Genomic DNA, 11,822 nt, shown 5'->3' on the forward strand with positions numbered 1-11,822 from the left:
AGATATTCCAACTTTTCTTAAATCTATGTGGCAAACTGACTCAGCAAATGATTGGGCAAAATTGAAATTGGAAAATGCTGTAAAAAGAACTGGTTTTCAAAGCATTGCGTTGTAAATAAGATTTCACGAAAAGATTTTTTGCAAAGTGAAAAAAGTCCTAACATAAAACATTGTTTTAAATAAAATGGAATAACGATATGTTTCACATTAAAAATAATGGAATGACATTGAAAACAAATGAATAACTGAAGCATTTGTTTTAAATAAAAGGAAACCATGAGTCTGACATTAGAAACAATGGAATGACATTGAAAACAAGGGATAACTAAAGCATTATTTTAAATCTTAAGAAAATCACGATTCGTAACCGGAATCGTGACGCTGACGGATTTACAAAAGAAAATGAAGTCTTCACCAATTGTTTTAGAGGTGCAATTGGTCACATTTTAAAATACTGGTATACGATTACAAAAATTGAGTTCGGTGGTCGATTGAGTGTGAGGAAGATGTTAGCACCTGATGAACCCTTGAACCTATTTGGGTTGAGTTCACCTCCTCAAGATGATGAAGCAGACTGAGAGTTTGAGAATAAATCTCATTTGTATTGATTTGATAATATTTTCTGTAGCTTACAATTAGAGCTCCATAAATAGCCCATGCAATAATAACTATCGGGATACTAATCCCTTATTGGTCCCAATATCTCTTGAATTCAACTGTCTTCTCCTTAATGATAGGGTTGTCAGTTATAATGGTTGTAGACTTCTCCTTGACTGGTGCTGAATCTGTAACAATTACTGTTGCTGATTCAGGACCGAACTGGGCCTGACTTCTATTGCTTGAATTAGCAGCTTGGGCTTCCTTAATCTTGAGTCTCCTTGCCCGGTTGTAAGCCTGTTTCATAGCCTTGCTTGGATGTTCATGAGCACCCCACAACACTCGTTCACATGGTTACCAACACTTGGACAAGAGCTAATTTTTTTTTCCTTTAAAATTGATTTTCGAAAACTTCTTCCGTAAGGGTACAGAATACCACGAGAGAGAAGCTTACAAAAATTCAACCAAAAGTATTTTTGAAAATTTACTTTTTAAAAACTCCTCCTGTGCGGGTACAGAATACCACAAAGAAGAAATTTACAAAATTTTGTAAAAGTCACTTTCAAAAATTTATTTTTTATGAACTTGTCTTGTGCGGGTACAGAATACCATGAAGAAGAAGTTTGCAAAACTTTTATAAAAATGTATTTTTTTATGTCCTATTTTTTAATTTCACAATAATCATTTGAATTAAAGTCATTTTCTTGAGTGGGTGGTAAAAATCATTTTTGTTTCGAATGGCAACTATTCCGATTTTTTAAACTAAAAACAAATACAAATCAAGTGTTAGCCCAAAATAAAACAAAATCAAGAAAAACAAATATTAGCACAAAATAAAATAAACCCATATATCAAAGGTGGTGGTGGTATTTTTCGTATACGGGGCAGAATCCCATGAAAGAGAGAGCACAAAATATTTCAACCTTCCGACAAACCCAACTCCAAATTGAAGCTCTTAGCGGGGACAAAATTCCAAGAAGGAAAGAGCTTGAGAGTTCGGGGACCTTATTGTTATTGGCAGACTTCACACCTATACGGGGAACAAAAACCCCATGAAGGAGGAGAGCCCCAAGAACGAACACAACAGCCAAAACGAAGAAACCAATATACTCAAGATCAAAATGTAAATGTGAAAATAGGAAGCTAGAGAAAGAAATGTAGTTTATGGGAGGTGTGCTTGTTTCTTTGATGGAGTACCTTGAGTCAATTCTTTTCTTTTTCTTTTCCTTTTCCTCTCTTTTTCCTCTCTTTTTCCTCCTCTGTTCTTTCTTACTCCTCTACCTGAAGACCAACTCCTCTCTTTCTTTTCTTCTTCTCTTTCTCTCACGCCTCCCCACTCTCTCTTTTGTTTCTTCTTTTTGTCTCTCACCAACAATCCCCTCCCATTTTTCTCTTGTCTATCACCAGTAGTTCTCTCTCCTTCTCCTCTTTCACTCACAAGACTCACTCTCTTTTCCTCCTCTCTCTTTCTTTCGTCCAACCCACCTCTCTCTTTTTTCTTGCTTGTCGCTATCGTTCTCCACTTGTCTCTTTTTTGTTCCCTCTTTCCTCCCTTTGCTCCTTACTGCCGCCTCTCCCTATATCCTCTAATTTGTCCCCGAAATCCCTAACCCTTTATTTCTTATATTAAGAACAGAAATTTTATCTACACACCACTAAAATATTAACTTTACGCCATTTTAATATTTGCTCAACACCATTTTTAAAGCATTATAAGTTTATACCAAAAATTTATAAGTTTACACACAAAATTTTGATGAATGTACCAAAATACCCTTGATTTGTATAATATTAAGAAGAATATTGTTAAGTTTACACATAACCCACCCACAATTCTCCTTCCCCTCTCACTGTTAATATTTTTCCATCAAACCACTGTTATTCTGGGTTAGGTTATGGTATGAATGTAAAATAATTGGATTTCAAATAATTTAGAGGACTTATATTATCATAAAGCATGACGACGACCATATGAGGAGGAGAAATCTAAGAGCTGCGGCGAGAACAATCCAATCCTCCTTGATATCGTCATAGCACTGCTTGGTCTGCTCATCATATATTGCTCCATTTGTTGCAGTCGCTACTAATTATATTATTCACCATCGGACCTGAATTTGATTTCTGATCCAGAATGTGTCACTCTTGTAGAGAAATCAACAATCAACGGGTGGTTTGCAAGAATTGGATTGCGCATAAGAAAGATGACTACTCTTGGTACTATTGTTGGATCTAGTTATTTGGCAAACTGAGGATTTAATCAAACTAATCTCCTTAATCTCATCCCAATTGGAGCGGAGATTGTTGAGATTGTATACCTTGGTGAAAGCGAACGTCAAGGGAGTGAGAAGCAGTAGAAGCACCAGCACTTGACATAGAAGGCGCTTGCAAGAATTGTGCTCGGTGAACACAAAACAAATCAATCCAATTAGTGATGCCCAACTCACAAAATCCGACTAGTAATGGATCATCAATGAATTCCAATCCTGGGCACAAGATGACTCCCATGGACTTGATGAAAGATTACTCTCAACATCAAGGCGGAACATATCACTAAAAGGTATTGACTTACGTATCAAAGATCCATATTTTGGGGCAAGTTTAATTTTCTTCTTTTTGAAAATGTTTCATGTTGGATTGTTCTCCTCTATCTGTATTAGAGTGGATGAGATAAACTTTGTTTTGCAGTAATTGAGTTTGAATCAAATTAGAATTTTGGTGTAACCTTAGTAATTTCTAATTTAATATGTATATATAAATTTATTTTTGATTTTTAGTTAAAGCTCAATATGTCATTTTAAACAAGGATATTTATGTAAAATATAAAAATTTTAAAAATGGTGTAAAGTTAGTATTTTAATGGTGTGTAGATAAAATTATCATATTAAGAAATTTTTTAGAGTTTATTTAGGTTGTGGGGCTTGGGTTATGGGTCATGAGCTTGTGAGCTCTTGGACTTTGTGGACTAATTAGGTATTGGGTTAAATTTGTTGGCATTTGGATATGACAAAATAGATTGGGTTAATAGTTAGGTTTAAAGTTGGTTGGGCTATGGATTGGACTTATTTGAGAGTAGGGCTTGTTTACAATTAATTGAGCTTTAGATTTGGATTTGGAGTTGGATTTATAATCAAATTGATTAAGAGAAATTGAGTCGAACACACTAAATAATATATATGCACGCATGAAAAATACTCATTAAAAAATGATTCGGACAAAATCCGGGTATTACATCACCAAATAAAAGGCTTAGCATGAGAGTCTTTGGACAAAGTAGAAGCATCTTACCAGGAAAGCGAGAGAATGCAATTTGATGGATTGAGTTAATTAGAGCCGATTTCCCATTTGGAACACCAACCACCATAACAAGAAGGGTAGGTTCCAATGAAATCTTTTTCTTCAGTTTCAACTCCACGAGATTAAGAAGGTAGGTAGGTAGATGAACGCATTAAGAGGTGTTAACGCATAAATTTACTATAAATAAGAAGTGATATAAACGAACTCAACTATAAATTGACTATACAAAGACATTAACACATGCACATTCTGTAGCCTAACCATTCAAAGCTATATTTGAAGTTGAGTGGTGGGTAGACGTACGTTATTTTCAAGCATTAAAATTGAGAGGGGCAGCTGGGGGAGGAGGAAAAATCCAAGGGGATGGGGATATATCTTTGTCAAACATAATGGGTTCTACCCATCATAGTCGGCCCCCTTCTGAGTTTCATTCTCATCTGGTTACACCATGTCATCCACCACCATGTTAGGATATACGTTCAGAATGTCAAGTATAACAAGCATATTGTGGACACACTTCTTCCACACATTGATTGGCATGTGTCCGCTACGACCCAAATTAACATCAAACTGCATAGAAACAGAAATAACACTAAAAAGAATCTCCAGCTTCTGTGCAGGGGTCTTAGCAACCTTTGTCAAGAATTTTAGTTGCTCAACAAGCTCAAACTTTCCGGTTTCCCCTCCGACAATGAGCAGCGACGATCTCTTTGAATTTCTTGTTAACTATATCCCAAGACGTTTCACTGGGATCCCTCATAAATTGCTTATTCATGATCTTTCTTGCTCAACATCTGTTTGGTAGAATCGGTGAGAGCAATCGTCACGGCAATGGTGAAATCGGTAAGAGAGGATTAGATTGAATTGAGCGTTAGAGAGACAATGTGCGTGTAAACTTAACAATAATATTTCTAATATTATACAAATCAAGGGTAAAGGTAAAGTGATCTTTTCATTATAATTTTCTGGGTGGACTTATAATTTTTTTGGTGTAAATTTATAATGTCTAAAAAAGGTGTAAAGATAGTATTTTTTTGATGTGTTAATAAAATTTTCTACATAATTAATACTCAAAAAAAATTAGCCAAGCCCAAAATGTCAGTTAGCCCACCAAAATTTTGAGGATGCTAGGCCCAAAAACCATAAGCCCAAGCCAAAAAAATTGGCCTTTTGTCTCATCTTTTAGCTTGTTTGGCAATTTTTAGAGAGAATAATCGAAACGACCCCTAAACTTTAATCACTAAGTCGATTGAGCCAAACAAGCCTCTGAACTATTATAAAGAGAAGTCGTTAGCCCTAGTTCACATTTGTCGTCCACGTTCTTGCTGTTAAACATATTAATAGTATTGCTAACATGGATTCCACTTGAAAAATCGATACATTTAAGCCCTTTTACTTCATAAAATGGGTCAAAGAATCCCTTGTACAAGTGATCATGATTCAATGAAACTCTTGTACATTCCTAAAATGGTTATAATGCAGACCATAGAAGAAAAAAAAAAGGATTCCTCTCTTTGTAGATTGTAGAAGGAACTCAACAACTCAAATGAAAAACAGGCCTCCTCTCTTTGTGCACCACTCCAAGAGATGCTAAATGGATTTGGTATAAGTAAACATCACCAAAATCAACCAAAGAACTTCTTTGGTGCCCATCAAACTGATTCTTGACAATGGAGGTCAATTTTCTTGGATTCATTGTGAACATGGCGATGTCTCATCCATAAATGAATGTTTATTTAAAGAATGTAGAATTGACAGGATCTATAGTTGGAAGATCATGTTTTGTCTTTTATTGAATAATTATAATAGAAATACTTATTCTGTGATATGCTCGTGCATATTTGAACACCAAATAAGAAACTATAAGAAATAATTCTTGTCATAAAATACCTAATCAATACCTTTAACATCATATATTCATATTATTTTAGATGCACTTTCAGCTTATATCAGACGGAGAAGAATAGAAAAAGGTCTCTAAACTTTGATCATTAGGTCGATTGAGTTCTTGAACTTCATTTCAGATCAAACAAACCCTTGAACTTTGATGAATACCCTCTGTTAGCCCTGAGTCACATTTCACATTTTCCATATCATTTCATGTTTTTTTTTAATTATTGTGCCACGTCAAAGAAAATATGCCACATCAGCGATTTTGGATGATAAATGCGAGTCAGGGCTAACGGCTACTCTTCATAATAGTTCAGGAACTTGTTTGATTCGAAATGAAGTTTATGGACTCAATCGACCAAGTGCTCAAAGTTCAAGGGCCTTTTCGATTTTTCTCCCACAATTTTTATTTTTTTTGGTTTTCTGAAATCAATCACACATACAAACATATTTGATTACATGTACTTATAGTTTTTTCATTAAAAAAAACAAAATCAAATATTTTGTTCTTAGAGAACAAAAGTCTGAAAACATATTTACGACAGTTTTCATTGTTTTTGTTTCATAAAACCCATTTTATGTTTTTCTTATCTCCAAAACTTTAGAGAGAAATTCCTTCCCTTCCCTTCCCAATAAGTTTATATTTGCCCATCTCTACAAGGTATAACCGTGTTCATGTATGAAGTTTTTATACAACTATTGCCGCAATACATTATACATTTTCTTCTTCTTGTGATATCAAGCAACTTGGATTCAAGCATGGGCGATTGATTGAATCTCTTCACAGTCGAGTGTGTTTTAGTGATGAGTTACTACAAAGAACATTTCAACTAATAAGAGAGCATGAGAAGAAGATGAAGACAATTATGCAGCTTTTTGTGATCTTATTATGATCTGGACGATATATGGAAATCTTGTAAGGACTTATTATTGTGTTATTTGTGGTGCTGTATTATATAATTTGATGATTGAAGCTGTTTTACAGGTTTGAAGCAACGAAGATGAGAAGAGAGAAGATGAAGAGAGAAAGAGAAAGCAAATGAACATTGAATATATTCACTTACTAGCTAGCCAGCAGGTGGCAAAGGACAAGTTTATATACAAGAACAGTACAGAGGCAAGGCAACCGTGTATGACCAGTAAAAGTAAATTTGAATAATATACAAATATTTAATCTAATTCATATAAAAGGCAAGTGGGCTTTAAAAGACCCAAATGAGAGTTGGACTCAAAAGAAAGGAAGCCCAGCAAGAAGGAAAAGATCCAACTAAAATGAAGCCCAACACCAAGTATTAATATTCGAGGAAACTTCCATCTTTTGCACAGATCGAACATCAACCAACCCTAGAACCAGAAGAATAACCTTTCTTCCACGATTCATATCAATTATACTTAACACTGTTGGTTGTCTCTCAGTGCTTCTGTTTCACAGTTCTCGAGTAGTTTTTCCTATTAAGCTGCGTTAGCATTGCACTTGCAGAAGGGTATATCTTCAAACCTAACTGCACAGATGCCTATTGCGGTTTATTTTATGGAAAATGCCTTCTTCAAAATTGGATGGTAAGGCAACATACATATGCTATTCCTGAACTGTGCTGCAACTGAAACTCGCTGGAGTAGTGTGATTTTCATTGTAGATGAACTAAATTGCTCCAATTCTACTGATTTGAGTTTAAAATTTATTAAGTATGCCTGGTTTCTCCAAGGATGCATTGTAAAATAATTTGCAGCCATGCCTAATGCCTTCTTTATTTAAAATCATTTTATGGTTGACAAACTATTGATTTTTCTTTTGTTGGAATTAAGTTTGATTTTTTTTTCTACATCCAATATGCAGTTTTTTGAGATCTTATGGTCCGGTATATAATATAGAATATGAAGAAAAAAAAATCTTTTAAGGACTTATCATTGTGTTACTTGTGGAACTGTGGCTTAACTGCATAGATGCCTGTGTTGAGATTTATTTTATGGAAACTGCCTCCTCCGAAATTGGATGATAAGGCAGGCAACATACATATGCTATTCCTGAACCGTGTTGCAACTGCAATTTGCAGTAGTAGTGTCTACATGATGTTTTCTTAGTTGGGCTAGTGATTTGATAGTGAATGAACTGAATTGCTCCAATTCTAGTGAATGTGGTTTAATTTAATTAAATATGCCCGGTTTCTAGCATGGCATCCCAATGAGAAGGTGATTCACTCCCTACTGGAGGAAGGTCTTTGAGCAGGTTGTAGGAGGATAGTTTTCTTGGCACATAAGCTATGAAATAGTGATGACACCCTTTCCTTGTACCGTAGTGCCATGTAGAAGAGTAATTTGTAGCATATTATCTCAGCTAAGAGAGCCGTGACATCCCACCACTTTGAAATATTTGGGTTAATCCCCATGAAATTCTGGAGAATTGTTTCCCCTAGAAGCTTTGGTTGTCCAGGCACTGGCGGGTCGAATTGAAGTCCAATCATGTCATTCTTGAATTGACCCTGTTATCAGATGTTGAACAGAGTCTCGCCCTCAGATGTCAATATTTGTGGGATTAGGCAGATTTTAATCTCTTTTGCTTTGCTAGTTATTAAACTTGTCAACTAGACAGAGAATATCTATTGAGAGTTTGGTGAGCTGAATCAGATAAAAGTCTTTACCTGTATTGCCCATTGGGTATAGCTGATGTATGAAACTGGGTAGCGCCAAAATATCTTAGGAAGTTCAGAAACTGGTCTGAAAACATTAGATGCCATTATCATGAAAACCTACATTGACAAGAAGAGAAACGTGTCAGTTTGTTTGATTTTAGGGATGGAGAAAACCAAGGGAATAGTATGCTTACACCGTAGCTGGCTGAAATTCCAGGTGCCACTAGAGGGTTGTCTGTTAGTGCAGCTATTACCAAATTACAGGCCTCTGTAATGGCAACGCAGCAGAAGAAAACAATACAGAAATACAAGTAGTGAGAGAAACCTGGATGGAACTTCACCATATAGTTAAGTATTGTTGCTGAAGAGAGAGATATGGCAACCACGAAAGGCAATGATGAGATGAAGTGGGATACTACATAGACAGCCTCTCCATAGTCCCCGGAAAACCTTTCGCGAGTGAAAACCTGGATTTTGAGCAAAAAGTTTCAGAACATGGAGAGGTGAAATAGGGAAGCTCTTAGCAGTTATAGAATTGTACCCTTATTTCCTCTGTGAAGAATGGTAATCCCCCAATTGATAAGCAGATCATGATGCCGAAGATAAACCCGTAGCACTTCCCTCTCGAAGCGGGTGCATGGCTTCCTGTCCCTACGTCAAACTCCAAAGTCCCTGCACATATCGCTACGAGTACATAGAAAGCAATGCGTAACCAATAGTACCCAATATCTCTTGACATGTTCATGAAAGAACGGCATGTCAATGTCCATAGCTGTCTGCACCAGCTGGGGTAGCTAATATTGTTTGATTCACTGTCATCTTCTTCCTGCAAGGTTATCAACTTTGATTGATTCGAGTTATTAATTGACATCTTGAAATGGGAGAAAATGATTTTATTGCATACAGTGATATATATTTGTTGAATAATTTTTCTTGCATCTGGAGCATTCTTGGAAAACTTGTATTTATCTATCAGTATTGCTTTGATCTCTGCTGTTGTCATAGGCTGTGAAGTATCTGATGTGCTCGGAGCGCCCTGCAAGAGATTTGATTGCTTAATCAGGAAGTGAGAAATTTTAGCTCTTGACAGGAAATTGTAGTAGCTTTTGAGGTAGAAACAGCACAGTGTCTCTGTTTACTTGCTTCAGAGTTGCAACTATTTTGTTGAAGTCTGATGTAATACATCGAAGGAAATGATCAGGCGGATCTCTTCTTCTCGGACAAGGAAACCCTGCTTCTGCAAAGAACTGTTGTTGAATTATCAGACTAAATGTTCAGAAGCAAACTTCAGAAACTTGTGTTAGAAAAATGTGGTTTTATTTATACCTCTAGAGCTGCCTCTGCCTCCCCCAAATACACAGTTTCTCCACTTGCCAGGAGAAGCAAATCATCGAACAGTTGGAAGACATCGGTGCTCGGTTGATGAATGGAGCAAACGACGATCGTTCCATTGCAAGCAATGTTTCTGAGAGTACAAATCACAAAGAAAGCTGCAGCACTGTCCAGGCCACTCGTGGGTTCATCCAGGAACAAGACTCGCGGCCGCTTTAGTATCTGGACACTTATGCTCAGCCTCCTCTTCTCCCCACTGCTTATGCCTCTGGAACTCCGATTTCCAATCCTAGTATCAGCACAGTATTCAAGACCCATCTTGGTTATGGTATCTTCAACAACCTTGTTCCTCTCCTTCATAGTCATTGTGGAAGGAAGGCTCAAATGAGCAGAGTAAGTTAGGGTTTCTTTGACTGTGAGAGTTCCCAAGAAGACTTCTTCTTGAGTGACACAAGACTGATAATATCCAAGAAACACATTAAAATACAAGATTTGCAAATTAGGGCTCTTGAAGGAGATTGGATTTATCTCTACTTACAATGTCTCTGTCATGTTTTCTCCTCTTTCTCCCATCCAATAGAACATTCCCAGTAATCCAGAGATTTCCAGAGAGCCTTCCTGTTGCAGGAAAAGAACAACAGAAAAGATGTAAAATAGGAAAGTGGCACACAACCATGCATGCAAACTCTTCTGATATATATGTGTGTGTGTGTATGTATATGTATATATTTGTGTATATATATCAAGTAAAGGCGGTGATCTCTTCTATTTTAGTTTGTTTTGTATGTTGTTTTGTATGTTTGAGAGAGAGAGCTACCAGCCAAAGCATCAAGTAGGGTAGATTTGCCTGAGCCAGAAGGACCCATGATGGCCATGATTCGATCAGCTTGTGCATACCCACTAAGTCCACTGAGCAACTTGTTTGATGAACCATCCATCACTGTTACATCCTCCCACACTAAATATTTCACTTTCTTTCCCCTAACCAGGTCACCACGATAATCACTACTCTCATTGCCTCTCCAGTTCTCCATCTTCACTGATAAAGTTTGATCAAATAGCTTATCAGAGCGGGCAAGAATTGGACTGGAGGGTGGGCAAAAGACTTGGCTAAAAGGCTAAAAAGAATTTCAGGCTTTTTTTTTTTTTCGAGGGTGGGCAATTCTCCAAGTAGGTCCGCCCTTGTTTACAAACAGTGTTATTGTTGGGGATGAGACGTAAAGCAGGTATTATATGCTTGTGTTGTTTGTGTTGACATGGTCTTGTTTGACTAAGTCGTGTTTTAACTCAAATTGTTTACTGCATCTGCATGTCATGTGGTTATATTTTATTTTATCAAGTGTTTGTAGTTGTGCCTGTTGGCAGTGTAATAGATTAGAGAGAGATATTAACCTTGTTCTCTTCTGGTTTTCTTTTGTACTGTGTTAATAGAGTATGAATGAAGGAAGTTCTCCTATGTGAAATCCCCCCATCTCATTTTAATTGTCATTCTTTCTATTTTGGACTGTCTCAAAGGGATAATCCTCAAAAACTGACCTCCAAAATACCCTCATTTAATGTGGAGTGTTCGATGTGAAGTGGGTTCTACATGTGTGTTTTTAATCAATGATTATTTTAATGTCACATACATTTGGGGGATTTTTGGGGATCTCTAGTATTGTCGGTCTCAAAACTAGCCTTATTTTTCTTCATTAATTAACAATTTTATTGATATATTTCAAAATTACCCTTGTTTTAAGGGGGGGAAAAAGTACTGTCATAAATAAAGACAAATTTGGAATAATATTTTTATTTTGTATAGTTAAATTACATTAAATCATATCTTATGAAATTGGATTTTCAAATGATGATAGACAAATTGGGACGGAATGAGTACGTTTTAAGAACAAATGTATGGTAGCAAGTAGAAGGAGAGTTGGGTGGATGTTGATTTTGAGGAATTCAAGTTGAGTGGTCGGTAGACGTAAGTTATTTTCAAGCATAAAAATATCTGGAGCACTCCGACTAGCTAATTTATTTTAGAGTCATCTCCATAAGATAAAAAGTATTGTAATTGCGTCACCCACACAACCTCCGAAG

At 36.3% G+C, this 11,822-nt stretch overlaps 1 protein-coding gene across 2 annotated transcripts; it reads right to left on the minus strand.

Annotated features, from left to right (window-relative positions):
* Positions 1–7,592: 7,592 nt before the first annotated feature.
* On the minus strand, positions 7,593–11,178 carry LOC119991083 (ABC transporter G family member 15-like). 2 transcript variants are annotated; one of them, XM_038837284.1, is made up of 9 exons: positions 10,561–11,178; positions 10,282–10,361; positions 9,738–10,199; positions 9,551–9,658; positions 8,953–9,447; positions 8,737–8,878; positions 8,606–8,646; positions 8,421–8,528; positions 7,593–8,261 (listed from the first exon to the last, which is right to left on the minus strand). In XM_038837284.1, the coding sequence occupies exons 1-9, from the start codon at positions 10,775–10,777 to the stop codon at positions 7,977–7,979; spliced, it is 1,938 nt and encodes a 645-aa protein (XP_038693212.1). In that variant the 5' UTR covers positions 10,778–11,178; the 3' UTR covers positions 7,593–7,976. The 2 variants fall into 2 exon arrangements, with proteins under 2 accessions (XP_038693212.1, XP_038693205.1); XM_038837277.1 differs by having other exon boundaries at positions 8,606–8,878; positions 10,561–11,176.
* Positions 11,179–11,822: the final 644 nt, after the last annotated feature.

The sequence above is a fragment of the Tripterygium wilfordii genome, chromosome 3 (genome assembly GCF_013401445.1).
Source record: "Tripterygium wilfordii isolate XIE 37 chromosome 3, ASM1340144v1, whole genome shotgun sequence".
In the NCBI taxonomy this organism is placed as follows: domain Eukaryota; kingdom Viridiplantae; phylum Streptophyta; class Magnoliopsida; order Celastrales; family Celastraceae; genus Tripterygium; species Tripterygium wilfordii.